The sequence below is a fragment of the Lepus europaeus genome, chromosome 13 (genome assembly GCF_033115175.1).
Source record: "Lepus europaeus isolate LE1 chromosome 13, mLepTim1.pri, whole genome shotgun sequence".
Lineage (NCBI taxonomy): Eukaryota > Metazoa > Chordata > Mammalia > Lagomorpha > Leporidae > Lepus > Lepus europaeus.
The window spans coordinates 35269854-35294984 of NC_084839.1; the positions used below are offsets into that span (position 1 = coordinate 35269854).

The 25131-nt window shown below is 41.1% G+C and overlaps 1 protein-coding gene across 2 annotated transcripts in view; it reads left to right on the plus strand.

Annotated features, from left to right (window-relative positions):
• The first annotated feature begins 734 nt into the window (after positions 1-734).
• Positions 735-25131, plus strand: part of ARHGEF33 (Rho guanine nucleotide exchange factor 33) — a 65003-nt gene continuing 40606 nt past the window's right edge. For both annotated transcript variants that reach the window (XM_062210182.1, XM_062210183.1), the window contains exons 1-6: positions 735-804; positions 2193-2242; positions 10334-10498; positions 10914-11035; positions 12659-12801; positions 22238-22297. In XM_062210182.1, the coding sequence (XP_062066166.1) occupies positions 780-804; positions 2193-2242; positions 10334-10498; positions 10914-11035; positions 12659-12801; positions 22238-22297 (565 nt within the window). In that variant the 5' untranslated portion in view covers positions 735-779. The remainder of the gene's footprint in view (positions 805-2192; positions 2243-10333; positions 10499-10913; positions 11036-12658; positions 12802-22237; positions 22298-25131) is intronic.

Below are 25131 nucleotides of genomic sequence, written 5' to 3' on the forward strand. Positions count from 1 at the left end.
AGTGTCAGCTGGGGTGGGTGCATCTGAGTGTCATGGCATAGATCATGTTTAGCTGCCGGGAGGCTAGGATAACTGACACATACAGTCTCTATAGTGGGAGGCATGCGCTCACCCCTTGTGTGATGGAGGAGTTCCCCAAACACTAGGAAAGGGTTGAAATGTTGATGGTTATGAAGAAGGCCAATATTTGAAAACTCTTTACTGCATGTGTGTTGATGCTGCATTCTGAACCTTAGCTCAGTGTCTACTGGTCAAGACAGCAAGGCCATATTCGGTAAGCATCTCCTGCGTGTGGAAGAGTCTGCCAGATGCTGAAAGTGGGGAAAAGACATCAAAGAAGGCACTGAAATAGAAATAGGTGCTTTGGCCTTCATACTTGCTCAAGGTTTTTCTTAAGACAATTTCCTTAAACTATAACCTACTAGTAAATTCAATGTGTCTAAATTAATTTGACCCAGAAAAGAGTATAATATATTAAAAATTTCCATAATCTTAAGTAATGAATTTCATACTTGTTCATAAAATGAATTTACCTTTAAGTATTAAGCTAAATATTTACTCAACTTAACATTCTGAAACCAAATCACATAAACCTCAAGCTGTGTTTGTTTCAACTTTTTAAGTTAACACAAAATTAGTGCAGTTTCTTTGCTGGTTCTGTTTACTATCCTCTACTCTTTATTTCTGTTGACAGGGGCAGGGAAGAGGAGGTGGCCTGATCCAGGACGATGATGATGCAATGTTGAAGAATAAGTTGGAGGAGAGAAGAAACAGGCACCATGGAAAAAACCAAAACAAAGCAAGGTCAGATTTTTGTTACGTCTTCCTTTAGAGGCTCGAAATTCAAGAAGTGTAGGGTTTAATCTTATCTTGACACTGTCTCAAAATATGACAATATATTAACTTGGATTATTCTCATTTCTCTACCATCATGTAATGACCATGAAGAACATAGACTTGGTGCTGGAAACTGGGAAATATTGTACATATGTATGTCTATAATTTAGTGTGAGTTTTTATTTTATATATATATATATATATATAAATCAATAACTTTAGAACTGTTTCATAACAACATGCTGAGTAAGGCCAAGATACGGCTTTAACTGACAGACAGCTGCACTTTCTAGGCTACCCTAGAAGCATGTTGCAGAGAACTCAGGCCACTAAAAAGTGTCAAATTCTAAGATCCTGGCCTCTGTTTCCCAGTCCTAGGTCTTTGCCATTGTACAGGGCTTTTGGGATATAGTATATTTATTATTTATGAATTTAGCGTACTGAACTCTTTGCTAAGGAGAGCTTTCCAGTACCACCATGACTTAAGAAAACATGGTCTTTATCCACACAAATATTTGCAACCAGATATTTTGTCAGTAAACTGCTTGACTGAGGCAGTGTGACATGATGGAGAAGTAGCTAAATGGATGAGCAATGAACTGAATATTTTACCTGGTTTGCCTCATCTTCATGGCCAACCGACAATGGTTCTGAAAGGTACATTCTAGGGCAACCTTTTTTTCTCTCTAGGTTGTAAATGGTTGTACCTGCTCCTTCCTTTGAGCTTGTCCTCTGCTTCTCAATCTCTAGTGCTGATGGTAGTGTTTTCTTTCTGCCCGTATCTTTCCCAGAAACCTTCCATTGCCAAATCCCCCCATCAGTTCTCTTGCCCGACAGGATTCCCTTAGCTGATCTTGGCAGTGACAGAAGGACAGAGTTGAGATATTTGGCAAGGATCATAGGAGAAGAAAGGGACATTTTATGGCATGCTGCTGAGATTATAAGTGTTGACGGGACAGGTACCTGGTGAAGAGCAGCCTTCCTGACTGTAGAACTGGCCCTTCAGGTGAACTTCAGTCAACCCCAGGAACATGAAGGAGACACTTCTTAGGCATTCCCTCTGGCTATTTAATCATTCATTTTGTTGAGAAACTTATTCACATCAGTAGCACATTGATGTCTCCTCTAACAGTTATATCAGGTAGGTATGGTTTGGGTCAGGATGTGAATTATAAGCACCACCTACCCAGCTTATATTTTGTTCCTCTTGAATCATTAGTTTCTTGTCATGTGCACTATCTCTGTGTCAGGCACAGATAGAGGATTCTGTATGTTGCCTTGTTCCCTGCATGTATCTGAAGACGACAGGGACAGAATGAGCTGTGTCAACTGAACAGCACTCTTTCTTCCTACAGGAGACAATGAACACATGCCAGTGAATAATCCTTCCACACAGATTTACCAGGTAAAGACAAACAGATTGTTTGAAGTGTTCCTGTGTGTAATAGTGATGACTGTCCTTTATGTACAGAGACTTTTAGCTCTTACAAGTGTTCCTGCATGCATCATTGCATTTGTTCTCTTCACAAGACTCTGAGGTAGGCAGCACAGAGGGGACTGTGTATTTTTGAGAGAACTGATTACAGAAGGACAAGTTATATGGTTGATAAAATGAAGCACTGCTGCCTCTCCCCACTCTGCTTTTGTTGTCCTTTGCCACTATCACCTTGGCCATCGCACTGCACAATAATATTTCCACTGGGAGAAGAGGACAAGTTCTGTTTTTCTTGGTTCCCTAGTCTAGCAGCAAGAATTGAGACTTGAAATGGCTAACATTGCAAAAGTTCAAATATTGTTGTGTTAAGCTACTTATAAATGGTGGGCATAATTTAATTTACAAGGAAGATGAAAGTTCTGCGAAACATCTTTGCACCAAGAGACATGTGTTTCTTGTTTGGCTTTCTAACTAGTACTTACTTGGCTTCTTTCTTCCAATTATAAATTCGATGTAAACTTCTGCCCTTGAAAGTCATGGAAGTTTATTCTTATTATTATATATATAACATATATATAATAATAATTATTATTGTAATATAAGAACAGCTTGGAATAGAAAAATCTATGTTCCTCTCTAGACTTCAGCCAGTGTTGTCTGGAATACATGAAAAGGAAGAAAGAATTAACAGGGCTTCGTAGGAGTTGGGAGAAAGTGTTCTTTCAAAGTTGCTCTAAGATTTGAAGCCCTGGTAACCAGAAAGAGGAGTGATCTCTCAAGCAGAAATATAGGAATCCAAAGGAGTAGCTAGTTTAGGGGAAATGTGATTTAGATTTGTAGAGTTTAAGTGATAGTGAAGTGAAAACAACAGTTAAGTTCCCAGAAATGTCATGCAAGTGATTGTTGCTGTGGACCCAATTAGGGAAAACCAGCACAGGACTGTGAAACAGTTCAACCATGCTCTTAGACCCGAAATGACAGAGCATAGAGGAACCAACCCCGTTTCAATCTAACACATCTGTATTGAGCAGTTACTTAGCACAAAATCTACTTGTTGGCCTAATGGGATATTAAACAGATGAAATAGACATTGTCTTTGATTTTTAAGTGTCCAAAACCTGGAAAAGACATACAATAAATAGCTCATCCAAGGCAGGTTATGAAAAGCATTAACATAGAGACACTGGTAAAATTCTGTGAGGAAGGAATGAATGAGTATTGACTGGAAGATTTGAACCAGGCAAGAGAGGACAAGTTGATCATCTGACCAGTGGATGTGGGGCAGGTTGTTTGAGGTAGGGGGCCAGCTTGTACAAAGGTGTGGAAGCAGGAGTGGGTCTTCACTCAGTGCTGGTTTGATGCCTCACTGGTCTAAGACCTTGCAATGCTTTCCCTGCCTGCATCCTTGTGTTCACATCTGACCTGTGTATGGCATCCGGATGAGTGTGGGTACCTCTTTAAACTCAGGTGTGATTTAAGGTCTGTTATAGATTTTATGTAGGTCACTCCCTGAATGTTGGCTAAATATAGCTGCAGAGGGGATGGCCTCATTATCTCACTGTTTCACAAATCCAAGTACATCTGTTCACAGTGGAACACATGATGTGGTGGAAATCAAGTTGGTCTATATGACCTCGGTGACACTGTTTTACCCCAATCTTGTTTCAAAAGAACTCTTCCTAACCCCAGTCTGTTTACTCCAAGCAACATTTAACCTAAAGATGAAGAAGGAGACCTAAAGAAAGAAGAAAAGGAAGAGGAAGGAGGGAAGAGGAGGGGAGTTAACTATAACAGAATAAAATCTATACTAGAAAGAAGGATATCTGAGTCAAATGAGAAATTTCACCAATTCTCCATCTATTTATTTTATTTTCTTGATAGATTTTAGCCCTACCTGACATTATTGTATATGTTAACATGTTTATACTTTTGTTGTCTGTCTTCTTATCTAGAATGTAAGCTCTAAGGGCAGGGATTTAGTCCATTTTACTCTCTATTGTATTCTCAGCATGAAGTATAATGCTGGAATATAATACACATTCAATAAATATTAGTTGAATGAACAAATATCTATCTACAAGATATGTACATTGCTTTGAGCCAAAGAGTTCATGAAGTTATCCAATATGGTGCCAAACAGTGTTGGGAAAAATTTTCTGATTTTTTGGGAAAAAAAAGAAGAGATCCTGGCTTCATTACCTAATAAAAAGCAAACTCCATAGTGGATCAAAGGGTAAGACATTTAAAAATTAAACAAAATTTGAGAATAAGTTAATATTTTGTTTCTGGATGTGAAGTGTCTTTCTAAGTAAAAATTACTGGAAAAAATCATAAAGAAAAGAGTTTGAGAATTCACCCACATTATCATTTAAATTTTTTCCAACATAAAAAAATTTTTAAAAATTCAAAGGCAAATAAACAATTGGAAAGATATTTACAACAGATATTTCAAAGCTTTAATGATAGATAAGTGCAGTTCACGAAGGTTAAAAAAAAAAGGAAACTTCTAAGACCCCTGTAGAAAATGGACAAATAATGCAATTTACCAAAGTTAAATTATAAATGGCTAATAAACAGAAGAAAATGTTCAGGCTCAAAGAATCAATGATGAAAATAAAAAGTATTATTTTTTGACTGCCTAATTAGCAAGTAATAAAATAATTAATGATCTTTAATTTTTGTGAGTGTATGTAAATTTGTAGACATTTTTAGGATTATTATTGGATTAAATGCAAAAAATGTGTTATGATGTTCAATTCATCACTGGCTCCCCGTCCCATAACCTTTGGGTAGATTTGACCTTGTTGATAACAGTAAGGCACAGTAACCCAAATCAAGTTACAGAATTCAGCAGGAGATGAGTTCATTCCAGATAAAATGAAAACCAGAACAGTGGAATCAGTGTGAATATTCCAACTACCTCTACCTGTTGGGTTTGTAGGCTCAGTATATTTTCTCTTCTTTGAACTCAAATGTATTCATTTTTCTCTCATCTTTTGTCCACTATACATACACCTTTTGAAAAACATTGGTATCTTTTCCAGAGTCAGGTGATTTTGTTTTACCCTTAAATAGTTCATTTTGCTTATGTATTTTTAAAATTATAATTCTGTTAACATGAGAAGGGGTCCCATCGTTAAGGCAAGAGATGTGATATCATGCAGAATGTTCCAGAGGATATGCAACCATTAGCATTATAACTTTTCAAAACCCCTGGCCAAATATATTTTATATAATTATAAATTAATTGAATATATTGCTCCCTGCAATATAATCTATTTTCCTTTGAGTCAAGTATTACCTATTATCTTTAACTCATAGTGATTTCATATTCAGGAATTCATCCTAGGGAAATAATCTGAAATATATGCAAAGATTTAAGTAAAAAGCATTATTTAACAACATATTTCATTATAATATTGAAAAACTATAAACTATAAATTTTCAATAAAAATAAGGGGACAGGTAAACTCTGGCATATTCTGTATGATGGAATATTTTGTAGCCATTAAAAATAGACTTAAAGAACAAATTGGAAAGCTTTGGAAAAGGGCTTACAGCAATCTTAGATAATAAATGGAAGGGACAGAATACAAATGTATCTTTAGTGTAATTTCAGCCATATGAATTTTATATCTGCATGGACTAAAATGGAATATAAATGTTAATGGTTACATTGAAGTAATGAGATTTGGGATGATTCTTTTTTTTTTCTTCTTTATTTTTCTCTGTAATGAAGGTAAACTAAGAAAATAAGTTATCTGCCAAAAGGACTTCTAATTAAAAAATAATGGGAACCAGTCCTACACTAATAGGTTTCATCATCAAACCTGCTATTGAAAGTTTTCTAGAATTTGTAAGTGCCCATTGAGCCTCAGTTTTTTTGCCATTGAGGAATGTCCTGCTGACATCAGAGAAGTTAACTCTTCTTGGCCTTTGGTGCATCCAGGAATCAGTAAAATAAATTTCCAGAATACCAGTCTTCACACCCACTTCGAAAGGACCCATAAAAATGATTTTCAGGGACGACTTCTGCAAAGAATGTAGAAGAGTAAATAGGAAAATTTACTCTCAAAATTCAACTTGCTGCTCATTTTGTCTTCTAGATCATTTTGTTGCTGGGGATCAATAAAGAGGCCTAAAACTTGCAGGTGGAATTTGGCAGAAAAACTAAGATTCTTGGTTTCTTCTTCATGGTTTAGGAGAAAACCCAAGCAGTTACCTTGGCATCCTTGCCATCATGTACTATTTCAAAAACACTTGGGCTTTTGCTGTTAGAGAACTGAGTGTTGTAGAAATTTGGCCTGCATTGTGAAAGTTTCCCGAACCTTGACATTTATGACTTTGTAGACTTCCCAAGGTACAGGCCAGACTCTGGAATTTGCTTCATAGTAGCCTCCTGACCTTGGTAATGTGGCAGAAAGGAAGGGGAAGTCTGTGTAAAAAACAGCAAGTGAAAATTGAGGCACATTTAGCTTTGAGGCCTGAGGGATTTAGGTGGAAAAAAAAAAAGGAAGACATTAACCAAAATTCATCTTAAGAAGAGTTAAGAAGCCAAAAAAAGGAAGGAAGCCAGAGAAACAGAAATTAAGAGCAGGAAATAGGAAGAATTCGGACTCTCCTCCCCCATTTCTTTGAGCCTAAGAAGCCCTCTGTGGTACCCTAGGCCTCGAAGTACAAGTCTTCCCTGAACCTACCTCCCGTGGGAGCCCGCCTCCAGCGGCAGGATGGAGGGATCATAACCTCTCTAGAGCAGCTCCATGAAAAAATCAACGAGATGAGGAACGTGTTCAACTCGCTGGAGAACAAGGTAGAAACCATTTCTAATCCTTGGGGTGGGGTGTGGGATGTCAAATGAGAAAGCTGAAGAGAGAGCCAAGAAAAGATGTTAAGACCCTGTCTTCCTGGTATTTTGTATTCACAAAGGAGTGGCCGGGTTGATCCTGGAACATAACACCAATCTGAAGTAGCTACAGAAATGAAGAGCCCTAAGCATCTTAAGAATGGCTTGTTGTCTCAGGTGTGTCATTGAGCTTAGGATGGCTTCCCCTCCCTGGCTGTGAAGTTGTTCATAAAGCAGAAGAGTTACTTCAATAGAAAATACCTAAGGGGCTCAAAGAAGCTTGAGTACATGGTGAGAAAAGTGCTCCCAGCTCACAACAGTTCCAGAGTTCCAAGAGTCCATGTAGAACGTGCCTGTTAGGGAATCATTCTGATAGTTCTTTGTTTTTGAGAGCTGGGGCTCTACAGGTGAGGAGAAATCTTTTACCCTAAGTTGACTTTAGGGGAAACTTCACACATCCACCTGAGGGAGCAGTGATGATGAAACCTATTTCTGTTGGATAGTGGTTCCCTTTTCTTCCCAAGTAGGAAACCAAAATGCATGTGAGGACACTGAATGCCAAGTGTACTTCCTTCAATTTTAAAACCTGCATACATTTTGCTTTGACTTTACATAACCATCAGTGTTGTTTATTTTGTTCATAGAAGATGAATTTACATAAAGAAAATTGCTTGATTAGAAAGTAGTTGATCTGGTGAGTTAAGCCATCATTATGACTGGAGTAGGGCATGTGCCGAAAATCTACCACAAAGATTAATTATAAGTAAAAATGATTGGAATGAAAACCTATTCATACTACTTCCTAATCTTCCTGTCCCCAAACACTTTGCAGGTCCTGCTTGGCAGGTCCATCTTCGAAATGATCTTTTTGGGACCTCTTATTTATCCCTGCCACCAGTTCTAGAAAGCAGCCGTTTGTGAAGCACAGTGAACCACGAAGCACTGACTTTTAAAAATATGATGTTTTATAGTGGGAGGTGCCATTGCAAGCTGGAGTTGTTTGGACATCCTGATTCTGAAAATGTTTAGAAATGTACAGGCCTTTCATTCCTTGGTGGAAATTCTTAATGATAGAATAAACCTTAAACAATACTATTTTAAAGAGGGATGTAGAGCAAAGATCCTCTACTTAGCAGAGTACAAGATCATAAATGTCAAGAAAGTAATGTTGTTATTAGCTCATTGTCATTATATTCTTAACTTACTGTCTGTTGAAAATGCTTTTTTTATTTGCTCAATAAATAAAACTGAATTTTAGAAGTGCTCCATTTTCTCTATATTTCTATTTGTGCTTAATTTTCGACTTGCTGCCTACAGGGGAAAAGAATTAAAATTTATTGAACACACATGCACTAAGCATGTGCTGTGGTAGGCACTTTAGCTTCATTTACTAACATAATTCTCAATATAGCTCTGTGAAATAGATACTATTAACTATTTTATGGAAGAAAAAACTGCTAGAAAGAGGTTAACCAACTTGCCTAAGGTCTTAGTACTTGTGGCTAGGATTTGTTCCCTGACTCCAAAATTGATACTTTTTCATGGTATGCAAGTTGACAATGTAGTTCAGTGTGTGTGCACTGCTACATAACCAGGCTTGACTGCTGAAGATGATACCATTACCACCAACATGCTGAGCTCCTTCCATTTTAGCTATTTCTGTGTCTTCCTTATGCATCAAAGCCCAGTGTCATTGAAAATGCCAGTACCTCCTTTAAAAAAAAAGATTTATTTATTTATTTGAAAAGCAGAGTTACAGGGCAGGGGCAGTGGGGGGGGAGGGGAAGGGAGATATATATAGAGAGAGACAGAGATCTTCCATCTGCTGGTTCACTTTCTAGATGGCCACAAGGGCTGGGGCTGGGCCAGGCAGAAGCCAAGAGCCTGGAGGGGCCCAAATACTTGAATCATCTTGTACTGCTTTCCCAGGTGCATTAGCAGGGAGCTGGATTGGAAGTGGAGCAGCCAGGACTGGAACTAGTGCTCGTATGGGATCCAGTTTTGCAGGAGTGGTTTAACATACTGCACCACTGTGCCAGTTCCAGAATAAGGAATCATTACCTTCTTTTTCATGGTGCCACCCAAGAATATTTTTTAAAATGAAAGTCTTCATTTTCAAAGAAACTCTCAGTAATATTTAGTTGTTATTCTTTTTTTTTTTTTTTTTTAAATTTTTGACAGGCAGAGTGGACAGTGAGAGAGAGAGAGAGACAGAGAAAAAGGTCTTCCTTTGCCTTGGTTCACCCTCCAATGGCCGCCACGGCCGGCGCACCTCGCTGATCCAAAGCCAGGAGCCAGGTGCTTCTCCTGGTCTCCTATGGGGTGCAGGGCCCAAGCACTTGGGCCATCCTCCACTGCACTCCCGGGCCATAGCAGAGAGCTGGCCTGGAAGAGGGGCAACCGGGACAGAATCCAGTGCCCCGACTGGGACTAGAACCTGGTGTGCCGGTGCCGCTAGGCAGAGGATTAACCTGTTGAGCCATGGTGCCGGCCAGTTGTTATTATTTTTATCCTTTACTTGCTTAAGAAAAAAAAAAAAAAACTGAATGTCCTCATCTTCTCACACTGAATTTCAAGAATTGCTAGATCAAGATTGTCTTATACATGAATATATTATTTTCCAAGTAAATCTCCTTTCAAAACAAATAGTAGCTTGCAGGAATATCTCTTTTTAAAAAAGGTTTATTTATTTATTTGAAAGGCAAAATTACAGAGGGAGAGACAGAGAGATCTTCCATCTGGTTCACTCCCCAAATGGCCACAATGGCTGATCTGAAACCAGGAGCTTCTTCCAGGTAGCCCATGTGGGTGCAGGGGCCCAAGCACTTGGGCCATCTTCCTCTGCTTTCCCAGGCCATTAGCAGGGAGCTGGATGGGAAGTGGAGCAGCTGGGACACAAACAGGTACCATATGGGATGCTGGCATCGCAGGCAGAGGCTTAACCTGCTATGCCACAATGCTGGCCCAAGGAGTAATCTTAATTAATTGCTTGCTTGTTTTTCACATATCAACATTTAGCATGTGCTGTATAAACAAGACAGTCTTCCCTATGTGAGTGAGGCCAAGGTTGCCTTCAGTTATCCAAACTTTAGTATACTAGTAAAATCTGTAAGTTTGCAGGAGCCTGATTGCTCAAACAAAAGAAAAATTCCAGGGACAAATGGTGCCATATGTAGTAATTTATAGCAAAGTAAATTCACTTGTCATGCCTTATTTAGTTGCAGGCCCTAGCCTCGGAACTCAAAACTGGATTCACAGAAGCAATGCAAGAACTGACAAGAATTCAGCATGGAGAATATGCTTTGGAAGAGAAGGTTAAGAGCTGCCGATGTTCCATGGAAGAAAAAGTTACTGAGATGAAGAATTCCCTAAACTATTTCAAGGTGGGCCCTTCTTCTAGTTCCCTGCTGATAAGAGACTGTTGGTCTTAGCAACAAGACTAGAAATCTTGCCTTTTCCCATAGCAGCCAAATATAAGAATTTTCTCTTTAAGGCCACTTAATAGTTATCATGGAAACATGCCTTTTTTTGTTTTTCTTTCTGGGAGCTCTTTGGTAAAATTAGGGGCCATATTAGAAGCAAATTTTCTTTTCTCATTCATTCATTCAATAAGTGTGTATAAAAGCTTATTGGAGGGTGAACCAACGGCAAAGGAAGACCTTTCTCTCTGTCTCTCTCTCTCACTGTCTACTCTACCTGTCAAAAATTAAAAGAAAAAAAGCTTATATTGTATTAGATATTGTGTTACATAGTTTTACCCCATGTGCTAGTTTAAAAGTTAGCAACTTATATTTTTAGGAAGAGCTGAGCAATGCCATGTCAATGATCCAGGCCATCACTTCCAAACAAGAAGAAATGCAGCAGAAAATTGAACAGCTTCAGCAGGAGAAACGGAGAGAATCTCGAAAAGTTAAAGCTAAGTGAGTACCTCAAAAAATTTAACAAGGTTAAGCATTTGGCTTAGAATTTAAGACACCAGTTGAGTGGTCTGTGTCCCAAGTCAGAGTGCCGGGTTCAAAGCCCCGCTCCACTTCCTGACACCAGCTTCTTACTGGTGCCAACTCTTACTCATGCAAACCTGGAACAGCAGATGATGTCTCAAGTAGCTGGGTACCTGCCACCCCCGAATCAAGTTTCCAGCTCCTGGCTTCAGCTCTGGCCTTTCTCTGGTTGTCATGGGCATTTGAGGAGGGAACCATAGGGCAGGAACTCTAACTGCCCCTATTTCTCTCTCCCTCTCAAGTAAATAAAAATTTTAAATATTTACCCAAGGTAAAACCATAGAAATGGTTTGTATGGAGATACCAAGAACAGATTTCTCCACTATATATTTATGCAGCTAGCTAGCTATGGTGCTCCATGAACCAGCACATAATGGAGGTTATAGAGCCACAGAAGTTGGTTGACATAAAAAATGGATGGTAACTATTACATAGAAAAATGCATTTAATAAAATATAATGTGAAACAAAAATGATATAAAATGGCATGTATACTTGGGTTACAACTGTAAAAACTCATATAGACAACTGGAATAACTTGAATAGCAACTTGAAAGATATCTATTTTAAAATGTTTATTGTGTTAAGATAGTGGGTTCACCAATGATTTTCTTATAAGTTTTCTAAAACTTTTTTAATGCTATTATTTTACTTCCATAATGAAAATAAATTTGTTAAACCATGTCTCAATCAAATATAATCAAGTTAAATTTCTCTACTGAACAAATATAATCTTTATTATTATATCTTTTAATATTATAAAATAGAAATATGGAAATATTAGTGTGATCCTGGAGAATGAGCGGTTGTTTTCAGTTGAAGACCTTCTGTCTGTCTCCTAGTACCTTGAGGTGCTTTTGTTAAGTAAGTCATCCCAAGCACATTATCACTACTAAAGATCCTGATGGTAGAGATGTCAATAACAGAAAAATAAAAATGTAGATACTATAATTAGAAAAGGATTTGTAGATACTTGAAGTTTTTTACTCCAGCTGATGAATTAAGTTGAACAATATGAATTTCTGTTATTGGATCATTTTTTACTTACAAAAACAGCAATTTGTAGCCGGCGCCACGGCTCACTAGGCTAATCCTCCGCCTGCAGCACCGGCACACCGGGTTCTAGTCCCGGTCGGGGCACCGATCCTGTCCCGGTTGCCCCTCTTCCAGGCCAGCTCTCTGCTGTGGCCAGGGAGTGCAGTGGAGGATGGCCCAAGTGCTTGGGCCCTGCACCCGCATGGGAGACCAGGAGAAGCACCTGGCTCCTGCCATCGGATCAGCGCGGTGCGCAAGTCGCAGCGCACCAACTGCGGCGGCCATTGGAGGGTGAACCAAGGCAAAGGAAGACCTTCTCTCTGTCTCTCTCTCTCTCACTGTCCACTCTGCCTGTCAAAAATTTAAAAAAAAAACAAAAAACAAAAAACAAAAAAAACAGCAATTTATGTATTTCAGACATTTTCCTGAGTTGTTCTGAACTGAATCACCACCTTCCCTATTATGTACTAAGAATCTAAATAGTCTTGTCTACATTTATCTTCCCTAGGAAAACTCAGAAAGAAGAACATAGCCCACAAGCTGGACCCGCACAAGCACAGGGAAGTCCTTTCCGTTCCATCAACATCCCAGAGCCTGTCCTTCCAAGTGAAGATTTTACCAACCTTTTGCCTTCTCAGGCCTATGAAAAAGGTACCATTCACAAAATCATATTGATCTAACCATGTATGTTTTCATGATTCCTCAGGCTTACGTAACAAGTCCTCTGTCTTTACTAAAGGAAAATGGTGTGTTGCCATTTTTTTCCCTTCTGTTATTGAATTTACAAGGATTCAGAGGTTCTAAGAGAACATGAGCAGGTTCTGAATTTTAATGATTTTCTCTTTAAGCAAATACAATCTGAGTTCTTCTAAGTTTCAGTTGAATTAAAAGCAATTTGTGGCCGGCGCCACGGCTCACTAGGCTAATCCTCCGCCTTGCGGCGCCAGCACACCAGGTTCTAGTCCCAGTCGGGGCGCCGGATTCTGTCCCGGTTGCCCCTCTTCCAGGCCAGCTCTCTGCTGTGGCCAGGGAGTGCAGTGGAGGATGGCCCAAGCGCTTGGGCCCTGCACCCCATGGGAGACCAGGAGAAGCACCTGGCTCCTGGCTTTGGATCAGCGCGGTGCGCCGGCTGCAGCACGCCAGCCACAGCGCGCCAACCACGGCGGCCATTGGGGGGTGAACCAACTGCAAAAAGGAAGACCTTTCTCTCTGTCTCTCTCTCTCACTGTCCACTCTGCCTGTCAAAAAAATAAATAAATAAAAAATAAAAGCAATTTGTTGCACAATCAATATTATACATCCCATAAGTGAGAATATTTTTTAAAATATTCATTCTAATAAATCATGTTATTGGTGATGTAACTCAGTACCTATCTTTCTCTGAAAACCAGATCTGGTGCTGTCTTTTGGGCTGAAACAGCAACCAGACACATCCCTAATCCTGTTAGGATAAAGATTAGGAAATGGCGTTCAAGAGTACTGAGAAAACTGGCTTTTCTAGGAATCTTAGTTGTTGAGTTATATTGAACTCATGAAAAAGAAGCTAAAAACGTTCGCTATGTCTTTGTAGACTCAACAAAGCACCTCTACACAGAAAAAGGGAAGGCAGGCCGGTGCTGTGGCTCAACAGGCTAATCCTCCACCTTGCGGCACCGGCACACCGGGTTCTAGTCCCAGTCCGGGCACCGGATTCTGTCCCAGTTGCCCCTCTTCCAGGCCAGCTCTCTGCTGTGGCCAGGGAGTGCAGTGGAGGATGGCCCCCTGCAGGAGAAGCACCTGGCTTCTGGTTTCAGATCAGCGTGGTGCGCCGGCCACAGCGGCCATTGGAGGGTGAACCAATGGCAAAGGAAGACCTTTCTCTCTCTCTGTCTCTCTCTCTCACTGTCCACTCTGCCTGTCAAAAAAAAAAAAAAAAAAAGGAAGGAGATATTATCATTGTATAGATGACCTTTCTTCTTCCTCTTTGGTCTTATGTAGAAAGTACTAAAAAGATAGGCTCAATAATTTTTCAACCAAGTGTGAATTCCTCAAAAACGGGGTAGGTGATTTTCTTTTTTATTGGGAATGGAGCAATTTGGTTTATACATTCAAAGATAATAGGTATGCTCTGAGTTACTGAATCTAAAAACTTAAATCAAATTACTTTTAATGGGTATGCTTCAAAGTAAAGATTTGCTTTTCTAAATTTTATTTTTAATTTTTTTACCCATTGAGTAGTTATTTTGGAGACTGACAGGCACAGCCTGGGAAAACTTGATTCATCTGGGGAGCAGATCCAGTGCATGGCTCTACTTTCTGTATGACATGGAGAGCAATGTGTACTTGTCAAAAGGTGGTCCTTGCTTGGGGAGAGTACAGGATGAACTTGGAAAGTAAAAGTCAGGTGAAGGCCAGGTCAATGACATATAAACATGTTCACAGATATAAAATGAAAAGTTGTATTTGTAAAGCAAATTTCTGTATCTTTAGACCCCAGGGAAAAGAATAATCACAGGATTTGTTGAATCCATTGAAAACAGCTGATCCAGATAATTCCAGTGTCCATATGGTTTTTTTATTAAAGATTTATTTATTTATTTGGAAGTCAGAGTTACACAGAGAGAGGAGAGGCAGAGAGAGAGAGAGGTCTTCCATCCGATGGTTCACTCCCCAGTTGGCCACAATGGCCAGAGCTGCACTGATCTGAAGCCAGAAGCCAGGAGCTTCTTCTGGGTCTCCCACGTGGGTGCAGGGGCCCAAGGACTTGGGCGATCCTCTACTGCTTTCCCAGGCCATAGCAGAGAGCTGGATTGGAAGAGGAGCAACCGGGACTAGAACCAGCGCCCATATGGGATGCCGGCACTTCAGGTCAGGGCGTTAACCTACTATGCCGCAGTGCCGGCCCCCACATAGCTTTAAATTAGCTGTTTGGTGGTAATTCCTCCGTCCTTTCCTGCCATATAGATGTGGTCATAGTTTATTCTACTGAGTTGCTTCAGAAATTTGGGGATAATGTGCCATAATAAGATATTTTAGATACAATTGGTGGCAGCTGTTACACTTTTAGAAAGCTGGTGTCAGGGTATTTTCTAGTACATTCTGATTTAAAATGTGGCCCACAGGCCGGCGCTGTGGCTCACTTGGCTAATCCTCCACCTGCGGTGCTGGCACACAGGGTTCTAGTTCCGGTCGGGGCGCCAGATTCTGTCCCGGTTGCCCCTCTTCCAGGCCAGCTCTCTGCTGTGGCCCGGGAGGGCAGTGGAGGATGTTCCAAGTGCTTGGGCCCCTGCACTCGCATGGGAGACCAGGTGGCATTTGGTCAGGGGGTGTGCAGTTAGGTGAGTCCCACGGCCAGCGTGTCCCTGGCTCCTGGCTTCAGATCGGCATGGCACTGGCCGTGGCGGCCATTTGGGGAGTAAATGAATGGAGGGAAGACCTTTCTCTCTGTCTCTCTCACTGTCTATAACTCTACCTGTCAAATAATAAAAAAACCCCTCAGGATTAAAAATTCAGACTTTCAGAAATTGGCTTGCCCACTCTTAATGATAAAATGGCTCCACTGTTATCTATTACCCTCAAATTCAGTAGTTTAAAATAGCAAACGTTTGTTATCTCACATTTTCTCTGTGTCAGGAATCTGTGCGTAGCTTAGCCGGCTGCCTTTGGCTCAAGGCCTCCCACGAGGTTGCCATAATGGTGTGAGCCATTGCTGTCATCTCATGTGAACACAGGCAGCTGGTTTCTGCTAGAGCAAGTGATCTAACAGAATGCTCAAGACAGAAGCCGCAGTCTTTTTTTTTTTTTTTTAATTTTAAAGCAAGATTTATTAGAGTCAAAGACCTCCAGCCAGAGTAGCATGGAGGGGGCTCCAAGAGATGGAAAAACTGGAAGGTGTCAGTGGTACCGGGGTTTTTAAGCACAACTTTGGGGAAGAAAAAAACTTGACATTCAGTTACAAGGCTGGGACAAAACCCGACAAAAGATCTGATTTGCAATCTTTTATCCTGTCTGGCTTGCTCAAGACAAAACAAAAAGAGCCATTGGAAGGGTGGGATACCTAATTTACTTTATAATAAACTGGGAGCTCAGAAGGAATCACTCCTTGCTATTCTCATGATAAGATAGGAAGCTTTCCAGGAGTGGGCAGGCAGGCACTTTTGACCTTGCTAAAGACTTTGCACCCTTAATTTCCACTGGGACCACTCTGACTCCCTTTTAACCATCTGACTCCTCACATTCCACCCCCAGAAGAATGGACCCTAACTTCTGTTGGGGGAACTGGGTGATGACTGCTCTGGTTGCTTCATGCTGAAAAGGGGTGCCATTGGGAATGGCAATTAAGACAGGGTTGCAGCAGGTGGTGGTGTCTCAGCAGGAGGTGGCTTTTTGAGGAGATGCAATGCCAGCTTGCAGAAACTGCTTCCATCCAACCTTTCATGTGCATGGCCATCTAGGATTTCGCTGTATCCAGTCTGGAGAAAATGAATCTAACAAGCAGATTAAACTTACAGGATCTAAAACAAAAGACAGAATCATTATTAGAGAACCTAAGAAAGGTGCTGTCTAAACCATGAGCAAGTTTTCCCATTGAGAGGCAAATAGATACCAACAGAACGGGCCTGGTAACAGTCAGGCGGGCTGTCAGGCCTGATCAGGTATGAGACTCAGACCTCTCTCTCTCTCTTCACATGTGGTACCAGAAGAGACATCATAGGGGAGGTGGGAGCCTCCTAGGGAAGGCACCCTGTTGACATCCATTACTGAGCTGGCCTGGGAGGAGAGCTGGCCTGAGTAGAAGATAGGTGACATCTCTAAAAGGAAATTTACAGTTCTTACTGCCATGTTACTGACCCTACTTGGCCATCCCCTCAACAGCGGTAGTTTCTTTGGAAGCTGGGCTGAGTGAAGGGCTTTTCAGCTAAGAGCCAACATGGTATGTGGTTCTGAACTGGGAGTCTTTTGGCTCCAGGGCAGTTCCATTTCCAGTGACCCAACTCTTGGCTTGCAGAGCTGCCAGGGCTCTTCATAGCTGGCTTCTACCGAAGCCCTGGCTTTCCATATCGAAAACCAATGCCATTTGCAGTGGACTGGCCTGTTGGTTCTCCTTGATGGCAGATCACTGTGTAAAGCAGCCATTAATTGGCCTGCTTCCTATCTTTTCATTGCTTCTGCTGCCTAGCTTCTTCTTCCTCCTGGTTTCTGTTAAACAGACCAGAGGAGACCTGTAAGAGGATACAAGTCAAGGGGGTGCTCAGTCCCATTCCTAATCTTTGCCAGCCTAAGCTAGGAATCTACAATCATAGGCTTATTCTGATAGTGGTTTTTCTGTGTTGTAGACAATGCCCATGAGGAAAGCTATGGGTTCACTTTAACATCAAACATGATGACCATCTTATCTATAAAATTTGAACTCATTATTAAAGCTTTTTCTCCCTTCATTTGATTTGAAAAGGGAGGTTTTGCCTGTTTATTGTGCCCATGGCAAAGTAAATCTAGCTCTGAAATCATAATTTAAGCTCTCATTTTGGCTATGCTGTTATTACAGAAAAATGTCAGCCATCGCTTTAAAAAAATATTTATTTATCTGAAAGGCAGAGTTACAGATAGGCAGAGGCTGAGGCAGAGAGAGAGGGGGAAGGGAGGGTAGGTCTTCTAGCCACTGGTTCACTCCCCAGATGGCTGCAACGGCCAGAGCTACACTGGTCCGAAGCCAGGAGACAGGAGTCTCTTCTAGTCTCCCACGCAGGTGCAGAGACCCAAGGACTTGGGCCATCTTCTGCTGCTTTCCCAGGCCATAGCAGAGACATGGTTTGGAAATAGAGCAGCCAGGACTTGAACTAACACCCACATGGGATGCTGGCACTGCAGGCAGTGCCTTTACCTGCTATGCCACAGAGCCAACCCCAGCCACTCCTTTTATAAGGTTTATAGATCTAACCATACATCTCAATGGAGAGTCCTTCAGAATAGAATCATTTTCCCTTCTTGAAGAGAATAGAGAAATGAGGGAACAAGTCAGACTTCCCAGATCGCTTACTGTCAGTAACTTAATATCAAATGAAAACTTAGCAAGCAATTTTAACTGTTAAATACAACTTATGAAAACATTGACCCAAAGGGCAATGCCTTCTATAAGTTTCAGGACAAGAATACATGTATTTGGAAACATCACTTAAACATCCAACACAAGTGTAACTTGTTTGACCAGCAAACCCAAGTACAAACATGTCAATGACTTAAGCATTTTTAGTTTCTTTCTACCAACAAATTTAAAACATCTGGTACAAATATTTAGGTCACATGAACCCAAAAAACATATATTTGATTAATTTAGCAGTTTAAATTTGAGAAATCTTTTATCTATAAGCCAATTAAAACAGAGCCCTTAATAAATAAATTTTCCATGTAGACATACAATATGTACACACGTGTAACTAACATACAAAGTAGAACAATACAGCAGTTTCTGTAATAGCTTCTTAAAATCTTCAGCTGTTTTTTCTGCCACAATCTTTTAATGACCTAATCTTGGAAGTGGCATTCAATCCTTTCTCCATATTCCATTCATTGGAAGCTAAGCACTCAATTCAGCCCCCACCCAAGGGAGGGGCTTACATAAAGACATAAATGCCAAGAGGTGAGGATAATTGGGGGTCATCTCAGAGGCTGCTGACCACAAATGGCTAATCCTCCCTTTGAGAAAGCAGCCCCCTAATGTGAGCCCTGTAATGCAAAAGCTTCATTTATATGCCTTATAACTGTGCAACTGACAAGTTTGAAAATGTCATATTACAGGACTAAGCATGCTTTTCCTTTGGGTTACCTCCTCCATCCAAGACATTTTCAAGAAAAAAAATTTTTAATAAAGTTTGCCTCCCACCCCTGACCTATTCTTGCTCAAGACAATCAAAAGCTGTTCTTTTTCAAAGATATGTTCTACTTTCTAGCTTCCCTTTCTTAATTCCCATTTTTCAATCTTTTCCCTTTTTTAAAGATTTATTTATTTATTTGAAAGGCAGAGCTACAGAGAGCAGAGAGGTAGGGAGAGAGAGAGAAAGAGAGAGAGAGAGAGAGAGAGAGAGAGAGAATCTTGTATCCACTGGTTCACTCTCCAGATGGCTGCATTGGCTGGAACTAAGTCGATCTGAAACCAGGAGCCAGGAGTCTCTTCCAGGTCTCCCATGTGAGTACAGGGGCCCAAGGACTTGGACCATCTTCTACTGCCTTCCCAAGCCATAGAAAAGAACTGGATTAAAAGTGGAGCAACTGGGACTCAAAACGAGTGCCCATATGCGATGCTGGCACTGCAGGTGGCAGCTTTACCCTCTACACCAGAGCACCAGCCCTTCAATTTTTTCAATATTGGCTTCTGTCTTTAACATTCCATTGAAACTATTTTCTGATCTTTTTTATTGATAGTTTTTGACCCCCTTGATATCTGCCTTTTTGAAACTTTCTCTTCATTTGGCTAGCACTGTGCTGCTTTCTTGTTAGTCCTGCTTTCTAGCTACTCCTTGGATTTTCATTTCGGTTCCTAATTGCCTCAGAGTGAAGTTTACTAGGCCATGCCTTAACTAACCTTTGATTTTCTCCTAAGATTTAGTTTTTGTTGCCTTCTATTTTTATTCCTATATTCAAGCATCCTGATATTCTCTTAGGCCCTGCATGCACTCTGTATTCTCTCTCCTCTGACCTTTAACACCTGCTCTTTCCTCTCCTTGTCTCTCTCTATCTCCCCTTCACTTTCCAGGCTAACTCTCACAAACCCTGCAAGTCCTCTAGACCAGGGCTTTAGTGGGCACACTTTAATGTGAGGCTGAGAAGCTATTATCAAAATCAGATTCTGGTTGAGCAGGTCTGGGTAGAACCCAAGATTTTGCATTTCTAACAATCTCCCATGTGATGTCAATGCTGCTGCTTGTGGGACACTTTTTTTTTTTTTTTAATTTTTTGACAGGCAGAGTTAGACAGTGAGAGAGAGAGACACAGAGAGAGAGTTATAAACAGTAAGAGAGAGACAGAGAGAAAGGTCTTCCTTCCGTTGGTTCACCCCCCAAGTGGCCGCTATGGCTGGCACACTGTGGCTGTGCACGCTGCGCCAATCTGAAGCCAGGAGCCGGGTACTTCCTCCTGGTCTCACATGCGGGTGCAGGGACCCAAGCACTTGGGCCATCCTCCACTGCCTTCCCTGGCCACAGCAGAGAGCTGGACTGGAAGAGGAGCAACCGGGACTAGTACCCAGTGCCCCAACCGGGACTAGAACCCGGGGTGCCGGCACCGCAGGCGGAGGATTAGCCAAGTGAGCTACGGCGCTGGCCTGTGGGCCACATTTTAAATCAGAATGTACTAGAAAATACCCTGACACCAGCTTTCTTCATGTGTAATCCTTCCTCCAGCCCATTAAATCCAGGCCAGATGCCCCTCTAACAGAGTCTCAAAGCCGCCAATATTCCTCTGCCCATCCATATGTCCATCCAACCATCCATCTCTCCATCCATCCATCTCTCCATCCATCCATCCATCCCAGGTACTGTTTTCAGTGGTAGGGTATAGAAATGAACAAAACAATAAAAGTTCTTGCCTTAGAGAGCCTTTTTTTCTGACAGAAGCAGTCAATGAACAAGATAAGTAAAATATGTATATATGTATTATGTTAGATATGAATAAGTTAAGAATAAAATAAGTAGGGGCTGGCATTTTGGCACAGTAGTTAAGCCACTACCTGCAATTCCAGCATCCCTTGTGGGCACTGGCTTGATTCCTGGCTGCTCCACTTCCCATTCAGCTCCTTGCTAATGTTCCTGGGAAAGCGGCGGAATGTGACCCAGGTGCACAGGCCCCTGCATGCACATGGGAGACCTGGAAGAAGCTGCTGGCTCCTGGCTTCGGATAGGCCCAGCCCCAACCCTTGTGGCCATTTGGGGAGTGAACCAGCAGATGGGAGACCTCTGTCTGTCACTCCGTCTCTCTGTCTGTAACTCTGCCTCTCAAATAAATAAATAAATCTTTAAAAGAAGAAGAAGAAAATAAGTTAAGAGGGTTATATTTTTAAATAGGGTGCCAAGTAAAACCTGTAGGATGTAAGAAAGGTGGCTTATGGATACTAAGGGGAAGTCATAGTGGGATTTCCTAGTGGAAAGAATTTCTAGTAGGTCCTGATGGAGACATAACTGCTAGATTCAAAGAATAGAAAGAAGACTAATGGGGCTAAGAGAGAGTGAAAAAGGAGACAACAGAAGGTGTGGTTAAAAGGAAAGAGAGGGGGAGTGGGACAGACATTCTAGGGCTACATGATCATTATGAAGACCAGTTTTTCCACGGAACTGGAAAGTCACTGAGGCTAAGCAGAGGAGTGAAGGAGTCTGGCTTCCATTTTAACAGCATCTTTCTCTTCTCATTATTACCACCAGCACCACTTCCACCTCCATCACAGTCAAACAATAATCCAGCACCTATAACATGTCAGGTACTACTTTAAGCAGTTCCATATATTAACTGGCTTAATTCTTTTTTTTTTTTAATTTATTTTTTGACAGGCAGAGTGGATAGTGGATAGTGAGAGAGAGAGAGACAGAGAGAAAGGTCTTCCTTTTTGCCATTGGTTCACCCTCCAATGGCCGCTGTGGCCGGCACACTGCAGCCGGCGCATTGCACTGATCCGAAGCCAGGAGCCAGGTGCTTCTCCTGATCTCCCATGCAGGTGTAGGGCCCAAGGACTTGGGCCATCCTCCACTGCCTTCCCGGGCCATAGCAGAGAGCTGGCCTGGAAGAGGGGCAACCGGGATAGAATCCGGCGCCCCAACCGGGACTAGAACCCGGTGTGCCGGCTCCACAAGGCAGAGGATTAGCCTGTTAAGCCACGGCACTGGCACTGGCTTAATTCTTAACAGTAATCCCCTGAGGTAAGTAGCACTGTGATTTCTTTTTTACACATGAGAAAAATAGCACTTGCCACATTATACTGTGATTTTATTTATTTACGTTACTGCTCTGTCTCCCCGACAAAACAGTAAAATCTGTGTGTCTGTCCCCAGTGCTGGGCTCATAGAAGGTGCTTAGCCTATGTTAGTGAAATGAACACTGAGTGGAAACTTTTCTTCTTCTGCAGCCCAGGATTCCAGATCCATTCATGTGGGAGATGGTAATGTGAAGGGAATGATGGGTCCTGGTAAGTGACTCTTCTGTGAGTTTTTTCCTTCCAGCACTTCAGTCCTTCTCTCATCTGCCCTCCCTGCTTCTACTCCACAAGTCCCAAATCAGGCATGAAAGAGCTCAGGCAAGGTAAATCCTGTGCTTACTGATACTCCACGAGGTGCATAAGAGTAGGTCAACGACTCATTTAAACCCAAGGAGAGAGAAGGGCTGGAGAAGTTTAAACCAGAACCAGTATTCTCCATTCTTTCTTGCTCTTTCAGTTACTAATGATTTAACATTTGCTGAAAATTCATGGACAATTGTAGTATGTTATATGATTTTCATGGGTCAGACACTTGGTGATTTAATTCAAAAGTTATTTCCTTAAGAAACAATTTGCAGAAACTTATGAGCATCTCCACAAATGCTGAATAATAAATGCACCAATTCAAGAAACAATAAAAAGAACACAACATGACACCCCCCCCAAGAAAAATACAACACTTCAATATTAGATCGTGAAGATGAAGAGTCTGAAGAAATTCAAGAAATGAAATTCAAAAAATTGACCATAATGTTACATAAAAGTAATCAGAAGCAAATGCACAAACTAATGAAATCTGTATGTGACATGACATGAAAGAAAATTTCTCCCACAAAATTGAGATCTTAAAGAGAAAGCAAAATGAAATCTTGAAAATCAAGAATTCAATAAAGCAAATAAAAAATGCACTGGAAAGCCTTAAAACAGAACCAGTGAAGCATAAGAAAGAATATCTGACTTAGATGACAAATTGCAAGAAATGATACAGTCAGAAAAAAACAAGAAGAGGAATTAGAAAAACTGAAAAACACTGTTGAGAATCTACAGGATACTATCAAATGACCCAACATACGGGTTCTAGGAGTTCCTGAAGGCATGGAAAGAGGGAAAGGATTAGAAGGCCTTTGTAGTGAAATAATAACAGAAAACTTCCTAAATTGGAGTAAGAAAGGGACATTCAAGTATAGAAAGCACACAGAACTCCTAATAGACATGACCAGAAAAGATTTTCACAGGACCAGTACTGTGTTGTAGCAGGTAAAGCTGCCGCCTGAAGTACCAGCATCCCATATGGGCTCTGGTTGGAGTCCTGGCTGTTCCACTTCCAATCCAGCTCTCTGCTGTGGCCTGGGAGAGCAGTAGAATATAGCCCAAGCTCTTGGGACCCTGCACCCATGCAGGAGACCCAGAGGAAGCTCCTGGCTTCAGATCGGCAAGCTCTAGCTGTTGTGGCCAGTTGGGGAGTGAACCAGTGCATGGAAGACCTCTCTCTCTCTCTCTGCCTCTACCTCTCCTTCTCTCTGTGTAACTCTGATTTTCAAATAAATAAATTTTTTTGTTTTTTTTTAATACTTTATTTATTTGGGAGATAGAGTTACAGACAGTGAGAGGGAGAGACAAGGAGAAAGGTCTTCCATCCACTGGTTCACTCCCCTATGGCCACAATAGCCGGAGCTACACCGATCTGAAGCCAGGAGCCAGGTGCTTCCTCTGGGTCTCCCCCATGGGTGCAGGGGCCCAAGGACTTGGGTCATTTTCTACTGCTTTCTCAGGCCATAGTAGATAGATGGGAATAGGAGCAGCCAGGACTAGAACTGGCACCCATATGGGATGCTGGCGCCACAGGCAGAGGATTAACCCACTGTGCCACAGTGCCATCCCCAATAAATAAATCTTAAAAAAAAAGAAAAGATCTTTGCCACAATGCATTGTAATTAATCCTTCCACAGTAAAACATAAAGAAAATATTCTAAAATGTGTACAAGAGAAACACCAAATTACTTTTGGAATATCTTCAATTAGACTCATAGCAGTCTTCTGATCAGAAACCCTATAGGCTAGGAGAGAATGGTGAGATATATTCCAAGTCTTAGAAGAAGAACACTGTCAACCCAGAACTGTACCCCACAAAGCTCTCATTTATGAATGAATGTGAAATAAAGACCTTCCATAACAAACACAAATTAAAAGAATGTATCCCACCCATCTAGCCTTGCAAAAGATGCTTAAGGATGTGCTACACACAGAAACACAGAAACATGGTCATCACTACGAAAGAAGATAAAGGAAGAAAATCACCCAGTAAAAGTACAAAGGAAATCCAAAGTAAAAAAATAGGAATATTTATGGAAAAATGGCATGGCAAAATCATTATCTATCATTAGTCACTTTGAATGTAAATGGTGTCAACTCTCCAGTTAAAAGACACATACTAGCTGAATGGATTAAAAACAAAACCCATCTATTTGCTGCCTTCAGGAAACATGTCTGACCAACAAAGATGCATGCAGACAAAATGAAAGGATAGAAAAAGATATTCCATGCTAACAGAAACAAAAAAAAGAGCTGATGTAGCCATCCTAATATCAGACAAAATAGACTTTAATACAAAAACCGTTAAAAGAGACAAAGAAGGGCACTATGTAATGATTAAGGAATCAATTCAACAGGAAGATGTAACTATTATAAACACATATGCACCTAATTGCAGGGCACCTGGCTATTTAAAATAAATGTTAAGGGATCTAAAGGGAGAAATAGACTCAAATACAGTAGTAATTGGGAACTTCAATACCCCACTTTTTGCAATGGACATATCAATCAGACAGAAAATCAGCAAGGAAACAACAGAGTTAAGCAACACTATAGACCAAATAGGCTTGACAGAAATCTACAGAACTTTCCATCCTACAGTTGCAGAATACACAATCTTCTCACCAGTGCATGCAACCTTCTCTAGGATTTACCACATGCTAGGCCATAAAGCAAGTCTCAGCAAATTAAAAAAAATCAAAATCATATCATGCATCTTCTTGGACCACAAT